The following is a 25,531-nucleotide window of genomic DNA, read 5'->3' on the forward strand; positions in this document are numbered from 1 at the left end:
TGATCAAGGTTATAAAATAAAGTTTCATTAAAGTTTACAAAAATTTACAAAGAAGCTTTGATTTAGGTAGATCTATATGTTCAGTGTGTAGATCTAAATTACTACACATTTTATGAAACTTCAAGTTTATCACATGAAAAAGTATGATGATTTTAGTGATATTACTTGCAAGAATTATTGATTCTTGAGTTTTGGTGATAAAAAGAAAATAAATACATGTTTTAATACATGGGAAAATCTCAATTTTTAGGGGAAACTATGTCAAAATTTTTATAAAATTTTGACACTTAGAAAAATATAAAGTTTTGTAAAACTTTTTCTACAAAAATTGTTCAAGAATGTTTAACAAAGGTTTTCCTTAATTTTCATACAAAATACAAGCTAAGAAAATAGAGTTTTTCTTCAAGAATTAAAACAAGTATAAATATGTATATTTTTAGGGAAAAACATATATTTAGTGGTCACCAAATTTTGTGCTATGTGTATATTATGTGTAATATATATTAGTGTACATTTAGAAACTTCAAAATACACTAAATACTCCGAAGGAGTATAAGCACCAAATACACATAAAAATACACAAGGAAATATTTATAAACAATATACACAAAATCACCCATAAATTGGTGTATGGACAAAATACCAAAAAACACATATTTATGTATATTCCTTATCAAATCCATGGACTTGCAATATTTGGACAAATATATATATTTAGAGAAATATATAATTACTACAATTAATGGAAATTATATAAAAATCAGACAAGTGATTAAAATATATATATATATATATATATATATATATATATATATATATATATATATATATATATATATATATATATATATATATTTTACAAACATGACAAAATACATATAATATAAACAAACCTTAAAAATATGTTATTTTTAAGAAATGTAATTCAGAAAAGTATTAAAAATCATAAGAATTGATTTTTGACAATTAATACAAAATACATAAGTATTTATAATTAAATCTGTATATATTTGCCTAAGTATACACTTGGTAGAATTAAAGCATACCTATACTAAAAACAAGTTAAAAATATTTTTAACACTTATCGTTTTTTTAAACTCTATATATGTATGTATATATTTTTGAGAATAAATATATATATATATATATATATATTTACAAATAACAAATACAAAACAATATATATATTTGTAAAATATATATTAACAATTCATGAACAAGTACATTTAAAACACAACAAATACATAAGACAAGATGGATAAGCTTTTACATAATAAATCACAAGCTAGGTGATTAATATACGTAGAACATTTATAGGTGAAGTCACAAATGAAAAAGATACCGGTGAAGTTAGACGTTGAAGACGCAAACCGGTGAGTTCATGTCTCCACTTTTAAACATTTATTCTTGTTTTCTAAACTTTGGGGAAAATACATGTACAATCGTATGTTAAAAACTAAGGAATGATACATTGGATCATGTCACGAATAGGGTATACGTAAGCACCATTAATCTAAGTTTAGACCGAAGAGTGAATGTTAGATCTAGCAGGTATTGGCAGCCTCACTCTTGGTCCACGTACCCATGCGGAAGAGTGCTTTTGGGTCACAGTCAAAGGGTAATTGATGTATAAATCGCCTAGGTTTGGATGTTTCCTATGTCGTCACACATGTTAATGTCCTAGCTAAACATAAGCGATCTCGATTTCCTTACATTTGCAACTCACAACTTACGTTTTTCAACTTACATTTGTCAATTACATATCATATTTTATAGAACTACAACTCTTACATTTTAGGATAAATTACACATTTTGTCCTTTATCTTAACACTTTTTTCAGGCAGTGCAACGAATTTGACAGGTTTTGCCCTTTATAGGGAATTTTGTTGCACGTTTTGTCCTTTGACCCTAACCCTGTTAGTTTTTTTGGATAAATATGGTCATGTACCTTGCATATGAGTGCGTTTTTGTCATTTCACCATCTCAAGGACTATTATGTAAATAACTTATATTGAGGGACTATTTTATAAAAAGTATAGAAATAAAAAAAATAAATCCACTATCTCTCTCTAAAGTCTCTCCCCTCTGCAGAAAGAAACCAAATCCTCTCTCTCTAAAGCTCTCCCCCTCTCTCTATATATATACAAACACCTTACAAAATCAACAAATTAAACAAAATGTCAATAGAAGAACATGAGTCGGTGATTTAGAACAATCAAAACTGCATAAATATAGCTAAATTTACCTGGGTTTCCATGAAATTTGTTTGACTTTTGATGCATTGGTGATGGTGGAATAAGAGGATCATGATATGATGAACAAGAATGAGATTAGAAGAAGATAAAGTGTCGTTATTTGTGAAGCTACTGAGAGATCAGATCTGTGTGTTGATATTGTGATTCAGGAAGTCAAAATGAGGTGCGGGATAAGCTGTCGACGTTAAAGGCGGAGGAGGTGTGGATTGTGGTGGTCGGCAGGTTAGGGTTGGGGTTACAGAAGAAAGGGTTGTGGAGGTGGTCTGATGGGGTTGGTTGTCGCGGGTTGTGGTGGCGGGTGGAGGTGGTCCAGTGGCGGCAATGGCTTGTGGACTAAACTACTCTGAGAGAGAGAGAGGGAGAGAGAGAGAGTACTGTGTGTGTGTTTAGAGAGTGAGAGATTTTTTATACAACACCTTCAAACTGTTCATTTTCTGGTGACATTTCGCCTGAGCTTGGGGATCGTAAGAACTTGGTGTGGTTGGATTTAAACATCAATCAGTTAAATGGGACTATCCCTCCTGCTCTTTTCAATTATCTGTGCATTAAGAATGATGGGATTGTAAGAGCTTGGTGTGGTTGGATTTAAACACCAATCGTCCGATCGAGAGGGGTTTTCAAGGGAGTGTGTTGAGCGACAAATTGGGGGAAAAACAACTGAGTTGGCACCGAGTCATTTAAGGAAGGGTTATATATAATTTTTTTGAAATATTTTTTAAAGAATAAATTACAAGTTTTGTCCTTTAAATAAGTAAAAAGACTAAATTACCCATGTGTAATAAGATTTAACAGATGAATTTAACTGGGTTAGGTTTAAAGCACGTAACGTGCAACAAAATTCCCCATAAAGGGCAAAACCTGTCAAAATTCGTTGAAAAGGACACCGCCTGCAAAATGGTATATAGATAAAGGACAAAACTTGTAATTTTTTTTAAAACTTAGAGAGTTTAGTTTAGGGTTTGATTTTAGTTAATTTAATTAGACCACTTTTAGCACGTCAAGTTTTTGGTGCCGTTGCCGGGGACTCTTGGGGAGTGCGTTACTAGCTTTGATTACACTTAATCTGCTAAATCTGTGCTACTTGTATATTTGTGTAGATTTTTTTCTTTTTTATATAGTTCTCTTTTTATTCTCTCTACCTTGTTCTGCTCTTTCGACTCTCTTAATGACAGGTAATACTATCAAATGCCATCCCTACATGCTTACTGTTATAGCAACAAGATTATGGCAGGAGGAAGGTCCAGGATCCACTCCAAGAGATAGCTTCTTGATCAATATATGGAACCAAAGAACACCGTTAGCCTTAACGCGAGAGGGGGCCTCCCGCGTTTGGACTCCGGCGTGAGAATCAGTGGAATGATCTTTAAGAGTCTAAGCAATGAAAGGATAAGAGTTTAGAGTGAGAGGGTGAGTGAGATTGTCTAACCTTTGGTTGGGATAAGACTCCTCTTATATAGGCAGACTGGTCTGCCCAAGGAGCCTTTCTCCAGCTGTGTTCCTTCTATTCCGAGTAGGCTTATCCATCTTTGAGGTTGCTCGCAGGTCTGGCCTTTACCTCTTTAGGCATAATTCAGGTTGTGTGTCTCGAGGACACTATTTACTTTATAAAGTTTTTTCCTTTTGTCTTGACTTGTTCATTTCAAGTCCCGAGGCCTGAACAATAACTTTTGCTTCCTGTCATCAGCTATACGTACATCAGCTCCCGGTCAGGAGCTTTAAGCTTCTGACTTCCAGCTTCCTGTTTTCAGTGTTACTTATTTATTTTATTTTTATTACTTGTTGACTTTGACTTTTGCTGACTGGGATCTCTGAGTACCCACGTCATCACTTACGTTCATGGAAATATGTTTGACTTTCGTGCGAAAGACGAAAGAAATTAAGGAGTATGGGGATCCAAGGTTTCCCAAAATGGTCGACATACTTGATCGAATGATTGGGCTACTAAACCAAATGATAAAGAATATCATTAGTCAGCAAATGGATCCAATGTGTGAAGAATGTGGTGGACCGCTCTAGTATGAAGAATGTGCGATCGTTGCTTGGTTGGAAATGCGTTGCGGAAACCGAGAGCGGGAGCAACAAAATATGCGGGGTCACGAAAGCATATTTGGGTCCAGTATCTATGAAACCCGACGACTGGAGATATTAATGGACGTTCGAGTCTCACCTCCGGTTACACATGGTATACAATAGGGCTACGATGATGAGTGGGTTATAGTTCGAATCATGAATTACAAGTCGATAGTGGTTCCCAAGCTTACTGATGAGGAGATACTATTGGGAGATGTGGAGAGTGGTGAATAAGAAGAAGAGATGGAAAGAAAAGGAGAATAGGAAGAAGAAGTTGAGCAGCCACCTAGTGAAGATAAGATGTCCTTGGAAAATGAATTTAAGGAAGAACTAGATGGGCTGCCGGTAGATTAAGAGGTAGAGGAGTTTGATCCGGTGGGGGACCTTGCTTACTTAGAACCTTTACTTGAAGGAAGCCCAATGACGGACATCAAACAAGAAGAAGTGGTGGTGGAAGAGGAAGAACACTACAGCTGGCTCGTGGCACTTATAATAAACGAAACTAAAAAATTAAAACCACGAGAGAAGCCGAAGAAAAGAGCACTTGGGAACTAGGATTGGTCGCGGGTCAAAAGTTGGCACAAGGAGGAGAGGAAGGAGCTTTTGAAGCAAGAAAAGTCTTCTCGATGTATGCCACACATCCGGTTAATGTCAGGTAAGTTAAAATTTTTGTGGTCTGGCCCAAATTTTTTATCTTGCACAGTGCCAATTTTTTTTTATGATTTTCGGAGACGACCCTGATTATACCAACTGAAATCTTCATGTTCTTCATCTTTTTGGGCTTGTGGGCTCAATGTTTTTTTTTTCTTAAATTGAAAGTGATATTTGAACCAATGATTTTTTTGCCTAGTGGCTGAAGATGAATGTGAGATTGTGGGAAGCAGTGGCGAAGCTTGATCATGAAAACGGGGGGGTCGAAAACGTATATACTCAAAAATTTCTATAGAACCGGGGGGTCGAAAACGTATATACCCAAAAATTTCTATACGATAACTACATATATGACACTATTGAGCGAAAAGTTCGGGGGGTCGGGCGCCCCTCCCGGCCTCTCTTAAGCTACGCCGTTGGTGGGAAGCTTTGCTTCTCTTAGAGGTTTTGGGTTCAAATTCACACAATAAGGATTTTAATACTAATGCGTGATACTAACATAATAACTACTAACTCAGTTAACTACACTTTAACGGTATGTTGTTAAAAAAAGAGTGAGATAGGAGAGACATTGTGAGTCTTTTTAGGAGATTTGAAAAATCAATTTTTTTAATCTACCCGATTTGCTCTTTGTTTTAATGATTAACCTCTTTTAATTTAATTTTCATGTATTACCTACCTCTGAGGTATCAACAATTAATGGTTCACTATATTTAATTGAGAGTTATCAACAATTAATGGTTCAATATATTTTTATTGAGTTACCTAATCACTCATGAACCAAACCTTTTTCCGTCATTGCCCCAGAAATAGATTTATGTTGCTTTGTCTTTATATATAAGAAGTGGATTTGGATTACAACTTTACAAGTTTTATGATGTTTAGCTGGATGTAAAGTGTCTTACAATGGCACAACGGAAAACTTAGTTAATGAAAGCCAGTCCGACACTATTTTATGTTAGATATGTTTATAAGTAATCATGAATTATATATATTGTTTATGAGTATTGTTTATGAGTGATCATGAATAGCAGGGGCGTAGCATATAAGGGGCCGGGAGGGGCGCCCGATCTCCCGAACTTTTCGTTCAGTAGTGTTGTACATGTAGTTTTCGTATAGAAATTTTTGGGTATATACGTTTTCGACCCCCCGGTTCTATAGAAATTTTTGGGTATATACGTTTTCGACCCCCCCGACGAAAACTTCAAGCTTCGCCACTAATGAATAGTAATTTAAAATTTAAAATAATATATACCTTTTTAATATTTTATTATTATAATATTATAATAGTTGTAATTATATTTTGTTTTTATCTTTAACGTTATTCTCTCTTTTTTTTTTAAACCATATTTAGTGATTTAAAATTTAAAATAATATATATCTTTTTAATATTTTATTATTTTAATATTATAATAGTTGTAATTATATTCTCTTTTAGCTTTAACGTTATTTTTCTTTTTTTTTCTTTTCTAAAATCATATTTATTTATTTTTTGATATATATATTTTTTTCAAAACATATTTTCTTTATCAATTAATTTGATGTTTCTTTAATAACATATGTTGATTGATTTTTTTTCTAGAAATTTAAGCAGGTAACTAAATCGATTATGACGGTTTGATTTTCTAAACAAAAATGCTACATTTTCGAATAACATTTGTTTTACAGTATCATTACTCTATTTCGCCGCAAAGCGCGACGCGAACAAAACTAGTATATTTTTATATTCTAGATTATTATTTCTTAATCCAAAAGGTTATAAACCATAACTTTAACTATAGACGATCAAGACTAACTCAACTTAAAATCAATAGTGCATAAAACAAATATAACCTTGTGTTCTTTCCGTATTTTTTTTCAAACAATACTAAAACTCTTTTCTAAATTTGAAGATCAAGATTTTGACTTAATCAAAATACACATAGAGAAGAAATCAAGAAGGAGAAAATCAGGGAAATTATACAAAGTAGGTAAAATATTTAATCAAAACCGTCTGTATACGATGGAAGGAGAAAAAGTAGGTAACATATTTAATCAAAACCGTGTGTATACCATATATATATAATCATCCACCATATATTATAACCATTTCCATAATCACAAGATCAAATCAACCAAACATAAAGATGTCAAACCCTTCACCGGAAACTAATAACGCCATCGAGATAACCATCCCCACAACCCACACCCACACCCACACCCGCACCCGCACCCGCACCCGTCGTCACTCCATTAGACTCCCGGGTGTAATTAGATCATTCCCGGGTGCGAAACCAATCCCACTAGCAATCTCGGTCACCATCGGACTCATCGTATGTTTCGCCATCCCTAGACCGAGAGAGGTCTCAAAGCAAGCTTGGCATTTGTTTGCGATATTCCTCACCACTATCACTGGGCTCATATCGGGTCCTTTACCTGTTGGCGCATGGGTCTTCGTGTGTTTAACGGTCTGTGTTGTAACTAAAACAGTGACGTTCAACAACGCGTTTGCGGCTTTTACCAATGAAGTGATATGGTTGATAGTGGTGTCGTTTTTCTTCAGTAGAGGGTTTGTGAAGACGGGTCTTGGTGATCGTTTGGCAATGTACTTTGTTAGATGGTTTGGCAAGAGTACTTTGGGGTTAGCGTATGGATTGGCGATTTCTGAAGCAATAATATCGCCAGCGATGCCAAGTGCTACCGCTAGAGCGGGTGGGATATTCTTGCCGATTATTCATTCATTGGCGGCTGCCGGTGGGAGTAGTCCTAAAGATGGGTCTGCTCGCAAACTTGGTGCATTCCTTATTCAGTCTCAGTTACAGGTTAGCTGATTGGTTACATTTTTCTAACTTCCAATCACTTCATTTTATCAAGTTATATACAAACAAGAACCCATTTGGGTATAATTTATAGGGGTGAACATGGTCTGGTTTTGACGGATCAAGTTATATATAAACAAGAACCTATTTGGGTATAATTTCTAGGGTGTTCATGGTCTGGTTTTAATGGTTTAGAGGTTAATCCGTTAGTAAGGGTTTTTATAAACGAAAATCAGAACCAAACAGTTAGAGAAATAAGGATATAACTTTCTGTTTGGTTTGGACTATACATTATAGTATGTATGTTGAATATATAATACAATACTACACATTATAGTATTTCTTGTCCAAACATCAAAAGTTAACATAAAAATAAATTAAACTCTTGTATACACCAGTGCACAAACAAAAAGAAACACGTGCTAAGAATTAATTCATTTTTTTAACTAGGCTATGTCCCCTACACGGGAACAATAAAATATTATAAACGTTATTGTTTTATAAAAAAAATAAATACAAATAAATTACATTAAATATCAATTTTTGAAATATTAATGTTGTTTTGCTTATTCTAACAACCTATCAATTTTTGAAATATTAATGTTGTTTTGCTTATTTCTAACAACCTAATTAGATTACACACAAGTTGATTAAAAAAATATTACCAATGAACATTTAGAAATTATAGAACAATATTTTAATATATTATGTTTTATTACAATTGTTTTTTAATTAACAAATAAAATGTAGTTCTAAGCATAATTAACAAATAAAATGTAGTTCTAAGCATTTATGGATTTGGACAGAATTAGATACGGATTTTTCAAATTATATTAATTTCTTCAAAAAGAACTGAATACATAAGGGGGTGGGGGTGGTCACTAGTGATAGAATTCCATCACTCACAAACACCCAATCAAGTTCCGCCATGTCATCAATCATTTTTCCATCACTCACAACCTTTTTTAGTGACATTGCTTATCACTTACAACACCCAAAAATAAACTCTCACACCCCTCACAATTTCCATTTTCCGCTGCGTGATAAAATGAGTGACGGTGGTCTTCACATTTATTCCACGCGTTGAAATATGCTATCACACGTTGAAAACTCACCGCCCCAGTGGCCTTAGCATGAAACAATACTGAATACAAACGCATGAAACAATACTGAAAGTGTGGTTACCATTTTGTTATTTTTTCAGAAAAAAACTTAATATAATTCTTTCTTGTTGGATTAATATCATATATTTACTCATTTATATTGTATTTTGTATTTTTGTCTAGAAAAAGTGAATATATCAACAACATGAATAACTTAAACACAACAAATATATAAATAAAAACAAAGAATAATTGAGCAACCTTCTTAAATTAAAACTAGAAGATTGAATCGCGCGCGTTGCGATGCGGGCAATGAAATTGATATGCTGTTGATCTGATTCACATTTACTATATGTTAAAGATGTTTTTGTCAGTTAAGTTTGCATTACTATCTCATACAAATAAGTAATTCATCAAATAACCTCAATACAATTAATGGTATCATAATTACTACGTTACATGACTTGTATACATATAAATAACCTATCGTATTAAGCTCCCGCGTTGCGATGGGGGCGTAAAACCGTGACAAATAGCACCAATGCCACACTATAGCGAACGACCACCAGCATTGAAGTTGCGGCGTCTTAACTTGGAAAAATTAGACCGACATATAAAACATAGAAAATAATAACTAACTCGATTTAGGACTCGCGCGTTGTGACGAACTTATTAAACGGGAAAAAAATAGACGACGTAAATACACTGAACCACACACGTACATTGCCCCATGTTAACTCGCAAAATTTAGAACGAAACGTATGACAAAACGTAAAATCGTTGAACCACACACACACATTGTGCCGTGTTAAGTCGTAAAATTTATATCTAAACATAAAACGAAAAATTTTGCAAAATATGAAAAACATAGAGGATCAAAGTTGAAAGTAAAAAGGTTGTGAGGTTAAATTGGAAAAACTAAAAACTTTTGGGTTAAAACTACAAAATCAAGTAGTTTTGGGTTTAAAGTGAAACATAAACTTTTTTTTTTCTTTGAAAAACCCCCAAAACATGAGGTATAACACCCCAATGCCTCAACTTGTTATAAATTTATATTATGTAAATAAGGCTTTACTTGTTCTTTGTATTCCACTTCACATTTCTATCATGTATGTTACTCCTATTTCTTTTTTCTTCTTCACCAACCTATCATCATTCGATACAATCATTTAACCATATGAGGCAACCTCCAAGCCTTTGTAACTAAACCTCTTTCCCCTCAATTTCACTTTCACATCATCATTTTGCATCTATGCATCTATGATCCAAATAAATTCATCATAAGTCAACCTTCAATTTCTTATTTCAATTGAACTTATTAATCAACCATTTTTCTTCAATCTCAAACATTGATACATCAAAGATGAAATCGAACAAACAAAGTTCAAATAAAGATAGGAATTGTAACATAAACTCACCATGGAGAAGAGGAATTGTAAACCCTAAGGATCAAACGAAAATAAATCGTCCGAGTCTATGGAAGAGATGGTGTACGGCGTGATTTTTTAGGGCTTTAAAGATGGGCTCGGGAAGAAACAAAAGAAAGGATAGAATTTTGAAAAAAATACGGGTCGGATAAAGTTATCCATAAGGGTACGTGTGAGAAGAATGGGCGGGAAAACAGATTTAAGACAGATCTAACACGTTTTCCCCATAGATTTCTTTTATTATATAGTATAGATAAGTGTTAACCAATTTTGATGGCACTTTGGCGGACGTACGGGCCAATTCAAGTTAATTCAAAGAACCCAATTTTATTCGTATAATTTATAGATAATTAAACCTATCTATTCTATTGTTATCTAATATAAAAAAAGAAAATTTACACATAGTTGATCATTAAGGTCCGACACGGTTTTAAATGGTCTGTTTTCAGTGTAAACTGCAATCAACGGTTCAGTAATGAACAAACGGTTTAATTTTTTTATGTCGGCCGACTAAAGTATAAATAAACTGACCACGAAAAACCAAACTGTTGACGAGTTAGGGTGATTTCATAATTTTAAACCGAATCGTAATCACCTTATTAATTTCTGTTTATATTATATGTATAATAATAGGAACTTTCTTTTTGTTACTAGGGTTCAATTATTTATATAACTCTTCTTATTAATATCTATAGGAACTTTTTTTTGTTAATAGGGTTCAATTATTTATATAACTCTTCTTATTAATATCTGGAAATCTTGAATTACAAAATAACCAACCACCACTATTTATGTGCTAAACTATCTTGGACACCAAGTTACACAATTTGAACTAATTCAAATAAACATATCTACATCAAACCAAATTATTAATAATAATAATAATAATAATAATAATAATAATAATAATAATAATAATAATAATAACAATAATAATAATAATAACAAAATCTAACCATTTTCTGTATCCACTTTTTGGGTTTTCCAGGATAAGGTACTTTTCAGCACTATTTTGGTTTGATTTATTGGATACCTAAATTATTATTATTATTATTATTATTATTATTATTATATTATTATTATTATTATTATCATTATTATTATTATTACTATTATTATTATTATTATTATTATTATAAACTATTAATTTTAAAGAATTTCACATAGATAATGAACTATAATATTAGATATTAAAAGTTTGAAATATGGTAGTGATGCACAATTTCTATAGATTTAAGGTACATTTGATTTTACATTAATAAATGATTAGCTAGCTTGCTAGCATGGTAAATAGTGATTCTTTGTTTTTTATATATGGATGGATCCGCAAGTCGTCTGGTAGCTCGACTGCTCTTTTCTTGACGGGTGACGCACAAAACATGTTGTGTATGAAACTAGCTGAAAGTTTAGGGGTGAAAATCAAAAGTCCATGGGTTGTATGGTTTAAAGCTTCATGTTTCCCAGCGCTGGCTTCTCTGATGCTAACTCCATTCATCATATACAAGATATGTCCGCCTGAAACAAAGCACACAATAGATGCTCCTATCTTGGCTAAAAACAAATTGGAGCAAATGGGTCCTGTCAAACAGAATGAGTGGATCATGATGGGAACCATGCTTGTCACTGTGACATTATGGATCTCCGGGTAAGCTTTAACTAGCTTGACCAACTTAACTATAACCTTGTGATTGCTTAGTCGATTGTTCATGTTTTTATATGCAGAGGAAGTCTGAGCATTTCAACTGTGGCTGTAGCGATGATGGGTTTATCAATCCTACTGATACTTGGAGTGCTGAGTTGGGATGACTGCTTAAGTGAAAAAACAGCATGGGATATATTAGCTTGGTTTGCATTGCTCCTAGGCATGGCAACTCAACTAACTGTCCTAGGCGTCGTACCATTGTTGTCTAAATCTGTAGCTAGTTTTCTCAAATCTTTATCAGTTGGATGGCATGTGCAACTTCTCATTCTCCAGTCTATTTATTTCTTCATTCACTATTTTTTCGCGGGTCAGGCGACTCATATTGGTGCTTTATACCCCGCCTTCTTGTCAATGCACCTAACTGCTAAGGTCCCTGGAACTCTTTCTGCCTTACTTTTGGCATTCAATACGGATCTTTTTGGTGCACTTACACATTACAGTAGTGGTCAAGCTGCAATATATTATGGAGGTATTTTATCTTTTTATATGTATAATTTTCGGATTATATTTAGCAATGGGTGGATTATGATTGAATGATGGCGTGTTGTTATTGCAGCTGGTTATATAAAACTCCAGGATGTATTTAAGTTTGGGGTCTTGATGGCTGTTATCAACTTGACAGTATGGGGACTAATAGGAGCTCTATGGTGGAAGATTTTGGGACTCTACTGATATTTATATGCATTTGTTTAATTGTTTAATTAGAATATCAGATGATTAAATGCTTATTTCTTCAGTTTTACAATTATCTATATCAATCATATGGGTTTATGAATTAATTACATGTAGGAATTGCTTTTTTATTCATTACATGATTCTATAATACCATCATTTTGTAACTAATAAAAAAACGTAGTAGCGTGTATCACTGATGGAAAACATGTTAGTAATTACCGACAAAATAATGATAGATCACGCAAAATTCAAAAAATAAAAAAGAAATATAATGATTTTATAAATTTTTGTCACAAAAATAAACAAGAATATAATGATTTTATAATTTTTTTGTCACATAAATTACTGGCAAATTTTTTAAGAAATCAAGTTTGATTATGTTTACTTTTATAGCAATGATTGGCTAAGTTCTTGAATCACTCGGGGAAATGAACACTTAATAGATTTCTAACCTCTAAAGTGTTGGATAGCCTTAAGGTGTGTGTTAAAGACTTTAAGTAACTGATAATCATTCCGTTGAAGTGAAATTTATCAAACCCTTAAAAACAAATTACTTACCTTGTGTTTGTTGAGTCAAACATTCACGCTTTCTATGTCTACATAGTTAATGACGTGTTAATCACTTGGAAGAGAGTTAGAGGTTTTGGGTTGAGATTTTGGGTTTGGTAATTCTTGCTTCAACTTGGTGGCAAAATCTAAACGTTGAGGACTTGGTCTAGTTCATATCCATTACTCTCTCATCGGCTAAACTAAGCAAAAGGTCCATAATGGTTAGTGGGCTAAGATCCCATACGAGTGGTTTTTATTTAATACTTAAACCCCAACAATGGGTAGTTGTTTCATAAAAGGTTTTTTTGCGATTCCTATTTCCATTGTTGTGGGTTTGATTTTGAAATTGCGGATGGTCGCCTTGCTGTTTTTTTTTTTTTCAATATTGTTGAGGAAAATGTGACATACAAAATGGGTGTCTTCCACCCTATGGCATTAACACACACATTTGTTTTCTTCGTATAACGACTTTAGGTGGTTGTCATGTAAGGAGTGATCGTGTCAACTTCTTGATGAGGCATATAATTTGATAACCAGAACAAAACCATTTCTATTTTTGTATAATCATCATTTGGAAATCTATAACTAAACAGTTAAGTGGGAGTTCAACCAAAATTATCTTCTTTTGGAATGATTTAAACTATATATCTTTTATTATCTTTATTTTATGTTTTCTAAACTTAAGTCATTAAAAACGAATCTCTACTTTTTGGTCTGACTAGACGTTGACTGCATTCTAGTACTAAAAGGCCTTGTATCTTCGAACGATCTCCGTATCTTATCATCACTATATTACGCTAACGATGGGTGCACTTGCCTTAGCGTGTCATAGTGAGTAATCGTATAACCTTGAAAATTTTCTTAATAAAAGTAAACATAATCAATCATTGCGATAGATGGTGTTCTATATGAATGTAAATTGCAGCCCAATGTTGGAATTGTACATGGGCTTGTCAAGATGCACATGGAAAAAACGACAATTCTGAGATAGAGTATTTTGACGGCAGCTTTGAAAAAAAAGATATAAAAGGCAACACATAGAAGCTTGAGGGGATTTGTTTTTGACGGCAGCCATCAGAGAGGGGCACAAGACAACAACTTTTGGGGATTTTTGACACACACATGATGCAAGGCTAGGCTCTCTGCGGCTTCCTTCAGGCGGACGGTTCATCTAGGTTTTTACTTTTTTCAGTTTATACTTATGTTGCTAAAAGTGGTCAAATAAATATGAACTAAATTAACCTTAAATTAGACACCTAAATTTTAAATTTATAAAACTAAAACTCTCTAACCTAGACTACACAACCGGCAAATGTACCGATCAAAGCAGTATAGCCTAAGTAAGTCCGAGTATCGAACCCACGAGACTCTCTAATTACGTTTACTAACTTCTATCTAGACTTAAATTGACACGACACTAACCATTTTTATGTTTGTCGGGGGAAAATCCTAAAATTGCAATTAAATTAAATACTAATTAAGTAAATAAACTAAGACGCGACTTAGACGAAGATTGAGATCAGAGATGACGAACAACTACCTAGGTTGGAACCCAATTGATATCGTATGGTTTCTATCGGATGTTAATGTGTTATGGAACCGAGATATTTAAATGCTAAACCCTAAGAGAAACCGAACAGGACCCCCGACCCTTCTCGGGAAGACACCTATGGAACTCTAAAAGGCTGTTAAGACTACCAATTTATTAGACTCCCTCTACGATTATATAATTATCTAGAAAAGTGCCCTAACATGATTAACTACCTCTCGGTTAGAAATCCAAGGCAACTAAGGAGGTTGATTTAACTCGATAAGCAAATACTGAAAGGTAAACTAAGGATATATTCTTTCGGATTACCTAACCCTAGCAATCTAACAATAAAGACAAACTGACAATCTCTCACCTTTCGGATATTAAGATAGGTAGAATATTAAATCCAATTAAAAACCTTAATCACAGTTCCTACAGAAAGTTGGCCTATTAACCGTAAACTAATCGCTAACACACAGTCCACGACTTAACTAGCATTCATACATGGAAGACATCTACAAAAACGCAAGTGAAACATGTGATCAGATTTAAAACAAGATTAAATACGCATGCACATTAAATCATAATTCCAAAGTTTGTTACTTTTCAAGATAAACCCATAAAACACATTAACATACGATAAAACCACATAGTCAAATCAAGAATTCATCGCAATCTAGATAGTCTAAAAAATTTTGCCAAGTATCATCGTATTAAAAACAATAAAACAAAGATTAAAAACTGAATTCATTGACATAGAAATAAATAACTAAGAAAACAAGAAAGAACTCGAGAAGATAGAACCCGTTTAATTCTTGATCTCTAAGCTTTCCGCTTCAACCTCAATAATACACTTGCCAAATAATGCTCTAAAATTCGTCCAATGAAGATATTCGTACGTCTCCTGATGTTCTGATCTTGCTTCACGTCTGATCTGATATCTATTTATTGTCATTCGTCCAAAAAGAATTGTTGGACTAATATCCCTTTTTATTCACGTCCAGCCCTTGTACATATATTTAGGAATATTAGGGCTTTTTTAATATTATCAAAATAATGCTCAACTGATTGTTTCAATTGGCCCAAGGTCACACTCGTTGGCTTTATCTTTTACTGCCCATTTTTTCTTTTTTATTTTTCAACTCCAACAACAATAATAAATGATAATAATAATATAGATAGTGGCATGGCCCAATCGAAGAAAACAACGACAATTTTAATTCGGTCATTAGCGGTCTATTCTACTCAACTGATTGGTTATTTCTTTATTACTCGTTTTTACTCCATTTGCACAAGGATCTGACAAAACAAAATAATATAGTATAACACTAAAAACTAAAAAGAATACATAAAAACTATAGATAAATTATACACTTTACACGCAGGGCCGGCTCTGAGAATTCGTGTACCCTGTTCGAGTTCGAAAAAATGTGCCCTTAGTCATTGGGCTCACTAAAATTCTAAACTAAATGCTAAAAGGGTTAATAACTAATCTAAACCATAAGAATAGTTTTGGAAGGGGACCTAATGTTGGTGCCGTGTTTGCATGTGTGTACCCTATTAAAAAAATATTTTACATATACATATTGGTTTTTTTCTTAAAATACGTGCCCCTCGAAATATCGGGCCTTGGCCGGTGGTCCTCCTCCTCGCCCACCCTCAGAGCCGGCCATTTTTACACGAGACAAAATATGTGTATTTTACTATACATCAAGTATTTTTGACGGCAGCTTTGAAAAAAAAATATATAAAAGGCAACACATAAAAAAGCTTGAGGGGATTTGTTTTTGACGGCAGCCGTCAGAGAAGGACGCAAGACAACAACTTTTGGGGATTTTTGACACACACATGATGCAAGGCTAGGCTCTCCGCGGCTTTCTTCAGGCGGACAGTTCACCTAGGTTTTTACTTTTCTTAGTTTATGCTTATGTTTGCATGTGTTTTTGAATTTGACAAAGTTGTATGAATACATTGATGTGTTGGTTTCTTTAAACAATCATGTGTTTTGAGTTCTTACTTTACAACTTGTTCGGTTGATAACAAAACCTAGTAGCTTGTTGGGTGACATGGAGTACGTTGACTCACACTAGTAAATAGGGTTAATCGAATTATTAAAGATCTAATGACAAAGACCTATTTTTTATTATCATCTTAAATTAACCAACTTTCCAGCGTCATGTCTATGTAGTGGCCAATTAACTTAACTGAGTAAACTGAGTTTTGTGAAACCTAGAACCTGAAAGGAGGTTACGTTTTATAAATCTGATATCTTTTCTCTTAATTAGTTTAAAGTTTTCCTTCAAATTAATCAAAACCCCAAATTAAGAATAGTAGTTAATTAATTTGGTAATCTAGTTTAACACGAACCACAAATTCCTTGTGGATACGATACCCTACTTACGCTATTTACTTAGTTTAATTAGGTTTTTGCATGACTCTTATGACAATCTATCAATTACATAAGGCTAAGAGAGTTTATGCCAACACAAGAGAATGAGAAGGGAAGAATTGAAAAGGTTGCTAGCTAATAGAAGGATCTGTGATGATGGAAGAAGCATTCATGAGGTGAAGCAATGTTGAAGCAAATGTTTGAAGAAATATTAAATCGAAGATGCATAAATAAAATCTAATGTTTAAGATCTTTTAAAGTTATTTCAAGACCGATCTATTAGTATTTATCATTTATAGTAAATATTCTAATTGATGTATATGACCTCAATCATTGCTCAATCACCATTATGGGATTAGCATGATTGTAGAAAGTCACGGATCACATATTGTATATATACTCTTTGATAGAGACAAATCGATACACAAAGAATATCATTCTCATAAATCTCCATCTCTAATTCTTTTTCTCCTCTTCTACTCGCACGCATACCACTCCCACCATCTCTTCTTCTCAGATCAAACCCATGGATCCTAAAAATCACCCCGTCATCACCGTTTCCAATATAAACAATTTTATCCCGATCACCCTTGAAATGGAAACGAGCCAATATGCTCATGGGCAGAACTCTTCAAAATCGATTGTCGAGCCTTTCAAGTACTTGATCATCTCTCACCCCGTCAAGCTGACCCACCCGCCGCTGCCGCTGCCGCCAAAGATGCCGACAAGGAAAAATCGTCCGACTCCGACAAGGAAAAATCGTCCGCCAAGGATGACGACATATGGAATCGTCTTGATGCCATAGTCCTTCAATGGATCTATGGCACCATTTCACATGACCTTCTAAGCACAATTATCCGCCCAGATCCCACCGCTTCTTATGCTTGGACGGCTTTGAAAAGCAGATTTTGTGATAATCAAACAACCCGTGTCGTTTTGTTGCAAAAGAAATTTGCTAATATCAAACTCGACTCTTTCCCGTCAATGACGGCCTATTGTCAAGAGGTGAAAATGCTTTCAGATCAATTGGCCAATGTAGGTTCACTGGTCAACGAACAATCCCGCGTCATTTAACTTCTCTCTGGGCTTAATGAAGCATATGGAAGCGCCGTCACCATCATTCAAAATAAGGATCCCTTTCCTACCTTCTACGAAGCCCACTCTCAATTGATCCTTGAAGAGACTACCAAAGCAAACCGCGTCGCAAATGATACTGCTTTTCACACATCTCACCAACCACCTAATTCTAACACAAATACCTCCACTCAACCCACTTTTAATCGAAATGGAAATAGAGGCAGAGGCAGGCATCGCGGTCGTGGAAGGGGTAGAACCTCAACATCACCATTTCCTTCTCAACACCCTCACTTACAACAACCACCAACCTACTACCCACCATATGGAGCCCACTCTCAGCAACCCACTGCCCAAATACATTCCCCATCATACTGGGCCCAACCGAATAACAACCACTGGCCCGCGCCACTTTGCCCCTACCCCACCACTTCACCTTCTCGGCCCATCAACCCAAACCCAAATCAAGGCATATTGGGCCCTCGACCTCAGCATGCCTATATCGCAACCGAACCAGCCCACATACCAACCGAACTTGGCCAAGGTTTCAACAGGTTTACTCTAAACCCGCCCGATCAAAACTGGTATATGGATACGGGCGCCACAGGTATAATGACTCACAACTCTAGTAATATTACTTCGCGTTTAAATAAGGTTTATAACCGAAACATTACCGTCGGTGATGGCACCAACATTCCAGTCTACGCAATTGGAAATCATACTCTTCGAACACCCTTTTCCAAAGTTTAAACTAAATAATATTCTTTTTGCACCTAAACTCGTTAAAAATCTAATCTCCGTACGTCGCTTTACCACTGACAACAATATTTCAATCGAATTTGACCCTTTTGGTTTAGATGTTAAGGATCTCCACACACGGGAGCCCCTCCTTCGATGTGATAGCGCTGGTGACCTCTACCCTCTCACCGTCCCCTCAAAATCACAAGCTCAAGCTTCTCCTGCACCGGTCTCTACTTTTTTTGCCGTGTCTCAAGATACTTGGCATCGCCGTCTTGGACACCCCGAAAATAATATTTTACGTTACTAAAAGCCTTGTTTGACTTCATTTTCTAATAATGTTAAACATTCTAATGTTTGTGAACCGTGTGTGTTTGGGAAACAAATTAAATTCCCATTTCATGATTCTAATACTTGCACTTATTTACCTTTTGATATAGTTCATAGCGACTTATGGACATCATCGGTTCTTTCCTCAACCGGATGTTGGTACTACCTTCTTTTTCTCGATGAAGAAATCAACTTCCTTTGGATCTATGCCCTTCTAAATTTCTTGAATTTCACAAACTAATCTCCACTCAATTTCACACCTATATTAAATGTTTTCAATGCGATAATGGTCGTGAATATAGCAATATACCTCATTCCATAATTTTTGCACTTCTAATGGAATGACATTCTGTTTCTCTTGCCATTACGCATCATCCCAAAATGGTAAAGAGGAACGTAAAATACGATCCATTAATAACATCATGCGTACCATCCTATCCCATTCGTCTTTGGCCCATCATTTTTGGCACCACGCTCTCGAACACGCCACCTATCTTCTCAATATTCTACCTACCAAAGTCTTACATCACTCAACTCCCATTTCTAATATTTACCATAGACAACCCACATATGACCATCTACGCATTTTTGGGTGCCTATGCTATCCTCTTCTACCATCCACCTCTATACACAAACTCGCCGATCGCTCAACCCCATGTGTTTTCCTTGGTTATCCCTCTAACCATAGAGGATACAAATGTTATAATCTTACTTCCAAACAAATTATAGTTTCTCAAGATGTCGTATTTGATGAAAATATTTTTCCCTTCAAAACTCCCACCCCAAACACTCCTTCATACGACATCATGACCATAGAACCCCACCCTCTACTTTGGTCTGACCCTACCTCCTCAAACACTCAAATACCTACTGACCAATCCATAAATACTATCTCACAACCTCCACACCCTCTCTCACCAACTCACACGCAAATACCCCCTCCCCTCCAACTTTCTCCTCTGACCACCCACCTCTTTCTCCATCTACCCTACCACATCCACCAAATAATAACCAACCATCTCCCACCCTTTCTAACATCCACAAAAACACTATCCCTAGTCCTCTGATCCCACCACCACCTCCGGTTAATTCACCACCACCTGCTGCCGTCCCACCACCTCCTCTTACCTAACCGTAACACACAGTCACCACCCGCTCCATGTCGGGCATTCATAAACCCAAACAACACTTTAATCTCAACACCTCCTCGTCTCCCCTCATCTCTCCTATTCCTAAAAATCCCTCCAAAGCTCTGTCCAATCCCGACTGGAAAAACGCCATGAACGACGAGTATCGGGCCCTTATTGAAAACAAGACATGGGAACTAGTACCAAAGAAACTGGACATGAATATAGTCCGTACTATGTGGGTTTTTCGACACAAAAAGAAGGCAGATGGGACACTTGAACGATATAAAGCTCGTCTCGTTTGTGACGGGCGTTCTCAACAGGTAGGTGTCGATTACGGGAAAACATTTAGCCCGGTTGTCAAACCGACAACAATTAGAACGGTTCTCACACTTGCATTATCCAACTCATGGCCAATTCAACAATTGGACGTAAAAATGCTTTTCTCCATGGACATCTTCAGGAGACGGTCTTTATGCACCAACCTATGGGGTGTAGAGATCCAAATTATCCACAACATGTGTGTCTACTCAAGAAGTCTTTATACGGCCTTAAACAAGCACCGCGTGCATGGTATCAACTTTTCGCCGAGTATGTTTCAAAAATGGGGTTTCGACATAGCCAATGTGATCGCTCATTATTTATCTTCAAAGAAGACATTCACATGGCCTTAATTTTACTTTATGTAGATGACATTCTGCTGATCACATCATTCGACACACTACGAGAACGGTTTATGATTATGCTCTCTACCGAGTTCGCCATGAAGGATCTCGGCCCCCTTAGCTATTTCCTTGGCATCTCAGTGACAAAACACAAAAACTCTTTATTTTTATCCTAAGAGAAATATGCTAAAGAAATCCTTGAAAGAGCCGGTCTAGCAAATTGTCATCCAGCTACTACACCAATAGACACACAACAAAAGTTGAGTAGTAACTCAGACACACCGTTAGAGAACATTTTTGAATTCCGAAGCCTCGCGGGTGCCTTGTAATATCTTATATTCACTCGTCCTGACATCTTCTACGCCGTTCAACAAATATGTCTTCACATGCACGCTCCGACAACTACTCATATGCATGCTTTGAAACGTATTCTGAGATACATTCAAGGAACCATCACATATGGTCTCCATTTACACTCCTCTCAAACCGTTTCTCTCATCGCCTATACGGACGCGGATTGGGGAGGTTGTCCCGACACCCGCCGCTCAACGTCGGGGTATTGCGTTTACATGGGTGATTATCTTCTCTCATGGTCCTCCAAACGACAACCCACCTTATCTCGCTCAAGTGCCGAAGCCGAGTATCGCGGTGTAGCAAATGCGGTTTCGGAGGTTTGTTGGCTACGAGACCTCTTCCTCGAGTTGCATCATCCACCTAAACATGCGACTTTGGTCTATTGCGATAATGTAAGTGCTATTTATCTCACCGGTAATCCCGTTCAGCACCAAAGAACAAAGCATATTGAAATGGACATCCACTTCGTTCGAGAAAAAGTGTCCAAAGGTCAAGTACGTGTTCTCCACGTCCCTTCACCATATCAAATGGCCGATGTGTTTACTAAAGGATTACCCAAAGTGCTTTTTGAGGATTTCCGAGACAGTCTCAACATCCGTGAACGTCCCGTATCGACTGCGGGGGGGGGGGGTATTAGTATTTATCATTTATAGTAAATATTGTAATTGATGTATATGACCTCAATCATTGCTCAATCACCATTATGGGATTAGCATGATTGTAGAAAGTCACTGATCACATATTGTATACATACTATTTGATAGAGACAAATCAATACACAGGGAATATCATTCTCATAAACCAATACGATCAATGATCATCTAAAGAAAAATACAAAGATTCACGAGTTATAACACTTGTAATTTTAAATAACACTAAGACAAAAGATCTAGACTCTATGCGATGTTTGAAGTGTTAATATGATTGGGCTTTAAGACAATACTTTATATCTTTTATTCATTCCAACTCAAATCCTTTTAGAAAGACTGACCTCAACGTTATTACACGATTAAGTTCCTAGTAAGAATTCCTTCAAACGTAACCCCTGGCCCAAAAGCTAAAATCAGGCCCAAATCAGGCCCGCCGTCTTTTCCTTCATTTCTCTTCTTCAAACTATCTTCTATCAAATACTCCAACACATACACAATTGTATTACTACTTGCATTTCCATAATCTGCTAGGGCCCTCCTACTTGCACTCAGTTTTTCGGGTCCTAAGTTGAACTTTTTCTCTATCCTATTCAATATGGCAGGCCCACCAGGATGCACGGCCCAAAATAGATCATTGTAGTCAATATCAACTATACCATCACGCCCAAACTGGCCCAATAACTTGTCACAAAACCCCTTTACATTGTCCTCAATGATTTCAGGAAGCTCTCTATCTAGTTTGAAGCTAATCCCTTCTTCAGTTAGCCTCCCATCAATGACCTTTTCAGTGTCGGGCAAGAAGTTTTGTATCGCGGTATGCAACTCAAACAATGGTCTTTCAGACCGAGTGGGATCCGACCCGATTATCATGGCACCAGCACCATCTCCAAAAAGCGCCACCCCAACTAGATCGTAAGGCCGTTTAACACTTGGCGGTTTGTATCCGATAATAGTGGTTTCAGAGGTTGCTAACAAGACTCGGCTTCCTGGATTGTTTTCAGCTATATCTTTTGCGACACGGAGCCCGGCTACTCCACCAGAGCAGCCCGAGAAGTAAAGCATGACACGGTTAGTGTCTGGGCTTAGCCCAATTCCTTTGGCTAAGTAGATATCACCCCCTGGGAGTCGGGCTTCACTAGACGAAACGTAGACTAAGTGTGTGATATCGGATACGGGCCGGCCCCATTTCTTGATGCAGGATTCTGATGCTTCAATGGCCATTTGTGTAACAGCCTTGTTGCATATGTCAAGTCTTTGCTTTACTGTTGGCAGGCCTTCAAGTGCTAACTCAGGGTATTTATTAAGTATCTCTTGTGACATAACCACATACCTTGTTTTCACTGTTGTGGTTTTGCCTGTTTTGTTATAAGAAATCCAAAAAGAAACAAAATCAGAAATAGTATTTATTTATTTTTATGAAACGTAGGCCCGTTTAACCTAGGGACGTTCAAAAAGTTCTCAGCTCAAGGATCGCTCGAAATTGGCTTGTTTGTAAACGGGCCGAGCCTAAGCCAAGATAAGTTGGCTTGTGAGCTGGCTTTATAGCCCAACATGTAATACATATAAAATAACTCAAATTTTAATATCTAAGTTATAAATTGGGTGGTTTGTAAATTCAACAATTATGTATTCTCTGTATGTTAAAAGATTTTTTTTAAATATATATTAATATGTATAAAAAAATTAAAAATAAACGAGCTAGAGCTCAACATTTTAACTCGTTAAGATAAACGAGTTGAGGCCTAACTTCGAGCCAGAGCCCGGCTTGGCTTATTCACAACCCTAGTAATTGACAAAACGAGCCAATATAAACCCAAAAACAAGGATACAAAAAGGGGAAAGACCGATGTTTACATAGGCGAGTGAGCTTTCGCTTGAGTTCTGGATCATCACAATTAGTGTCTTTAAAATACCCATCAACAAGCAAATCCTGCATGACAAGCTGGTGAGGAAATGCTTTGCCAAGAGCCAAGATGTTAGCTTTCCCCACGCCATTCTTCATCAAGATCTGTTTACGAAACATTCTTTCGCTCAAATAAACCGATAGATCTTGTGTAAGAAAGAAGATGAAATGTAATGTTAATGGCAACAGGTTTATATAGACACAATTGTCGCACTATCTTGAATGAAAATGCTTGAAGTAATAGTAATTAAAGAAGGGACGTTATGGTTTTCTTTGTACATAGTAATATAATTATGGGGTGGTTAGTTGAAAAGTAAGAGCGTCATGAGGTTGTACTCTAAAGGGACGGCAAGTATAATGCAGGTAAAGTGTAATATAGTATCATATATTCATGCTCTAAAGGGGCAGTAGTTTTGGTGCTCTTTTAAAACTCTTTTTGCATACTTCGATTATTATTATGCATCTTACCACAAAATTATGATGAGTTGTAAGATAAATTTGATTATAGATAATTGTAAATGGATGTAAATATTAGATACACCATGAAGATTGTGTGGTATTTGGTCACATGCAAGGACAAGTAATGTTGGTGGTAATTCCTGACTTGGTGAAATGATGAGTTGGTGACAAAGAGACCAAGTTACAAGTTGGTGAACTTAATGCTTAGGAGTTTAAGAGTCGATAATTTGAGTTTTGAGTTATTTTCTCAAATTATAATATTGGAGAGTTATTCTATTGTAATCGTGTTCTTATTTGTCGATTATTGGACTTAGAGTAATTGGTTTTATATAAGTTAAGGGTATTTTATTTGTTAGAAATAATGTATTAGATAGTGTTTATTTCAATTATCTCTTTCATAATTATTAGGAATGATTTAATAGGTTTATTTTGTAATCATCCTTATTGAATTTAGGTTCCTTTATAGCTATTCTAATCACCTTATGGTATCACTATATATAGTTGATTAATAATACATATTACCTATGTCGTTTTCATATTTTAGATGGTATCAAAGCCTTAGGTTATTAACCTTTTCTTTTATCTACTTCACACCTCTGTCTGCCTCTAAATACTATATTGCAGTGTTTCTTCTTCCACAATCATCATGCCTCGGGGACACACTGTACAAATATATTGATTTGAGTTTTACTTATATGCTCTTGTTGTGGTTGTGCGACGATGTATGTAGCTCATGCCACCGTAATCGTAACTCATGTCACCATAGCTCTACCGGCATGTCTCTTGTCATCGTTGTCATTGTCGTAGCACTTGACACCATAACTTTATTGTTGTGCCTCTTGTCGCCACCACTATAACCCTAGATCCATTGTCATTGTTTGCCACCACAATACAAGTTACAAATCAAGCACTGACCTTGAGTTTCAAAAACTAGAACAAATTCAAATCTGGTACAAACTTTGTGTAACACCCCAAAAAATATTAAATACATAAATGTGTGAATATATATATATATATATATATATATATATATATATATATATGTATATGTTTAGGTTTAGGTTCAAACATGAACAAATT

At 35.6% G+C, this 25,531-nt stretch overlaps 3 protein-coding genes across 3 annotated transcripts; 2 read left to right on the plus strand and 1 right to left on the minus strand.

Moving 5' to 3' along the window:
* The first annotated feature begins 7,050 nt into the window (after positions 1-7,050).
* LOC110909642 (dicarboxylate transporter 2.1, chloroplastic) lies at positions 7,051-12,763 on the plus strand. The gene is made up of 4 exons (XM_022154491.2): positions 7,051-7,778; positions 11,637-11,950; positions 12,028-12,476; positions 12,564-12,763. The coding sequence occupies exons 1-4, from the start codon at positions 7,104-7,106 to the stop codon at positions 12,677-12,679; spliced, it is 1,554 nt and encodes a 517-aa protein (XP_022010183.1). The 5' UTR covers positions 7,051-7,103; the 3' UTR covers positions 12,680-12,763.
* A 7,689-nt stretch (positions 12,764-20,452) lies between these two features.
* On the plus strand, positions 20,453-21,094 carry LOC110913660 (uncharacterized mitochondrial protein AtMg00820-like). The gene has a single exon (XM_022158482.1). The coding sequence runs from the start codon at positions 20,453-20,455 to the stop codon at positions 21,092-21,094; it is 642 nt and encodes a 213-aa protein (XP_022014174.1).
* A 1,185-nt stretch (positions 21,095-22,279) lies between these two features.
* Positions 22,280-24,212, minus strand: LOC110909641 (type III polyketide synthase B). The gene is made up of 2 exons (XM_022154490.2): positions 23,944-24,212; positions 22,280-23,444 (listed from the first exon to the last, which is right to left on the minus strand). Exons 1-2 carry the CDS (start codon positions 24,110-24,112, stop codon positions 22,441-22,443), a joined length of 1,173 nt encoding a protein of 390 aa, XP_022010182.1. The 5' UTR covers positions 24,113-24,212; the 3' UTR covers positions 22,280-22,440.
* Between the last annotated feature and the right edge of the window lie 1,319 nt (positions 24,213-25,531).

Source organism: Helianthus annuus, chromosome 15, assembly GCF_002127325.2.
Source record: "Helianthus annuus cultivar XRQ/B chromosome 15, HanXRQr2.0-SUNRISE, whole genome shotgun sequence".
Taxonomy (NCBI): domain Eukaryota; kingdom Viridiplantae; phylum Streptophyta; class Magnoliopsida; order Asterales; family Asteraceae; genus Helianthus; species Helianthus annuus.

Bases quoted from the DNA above. Each gene is read 5' to 3' on its own strand.
- LOC110909642 (XM_022154491.2), top strand. From the start codon at position 7,104: ATGTCAAACCCTTCACCGGAAACTAATAACGCCATCGAGATAACCATC. The intron at 11,951-12,027 runs GTAAGCTTTAAC...TTTTATATGCAG, and splicing joins GTGACATTATGGATCTCCGG to AGGAAGTCTGAGCATTTCAA. The intron at 12,477-12,563 runs GTATTTTATCTT...TTGTTATTGCAG, and splicing joins AGCTGCAATATATTATGGAG to CTGGTTATATAAAACTCCAG.
- LOC110913660 (XM_022158482.1), top strand. From the start codon at position 20,453: ATGTCGGGCATTCATAAACCCAAACAACACTTTAATCTCAACACCTCC.
- LOC110909641 (XM_022154490.2), bottom strand. From the start codon at position 24,112: ATGTTTCGTAAACAGATCTTGATGAAGAATGGCGTGGGGAAAGCTAAC. The intron at 23,445-23,943 runs GTAAACATCGGT...ATAACAAAACAG, and splicing joins GCGAAAGCTCACTCGCCTAT to GCAAAACCACAACAGTGAAA.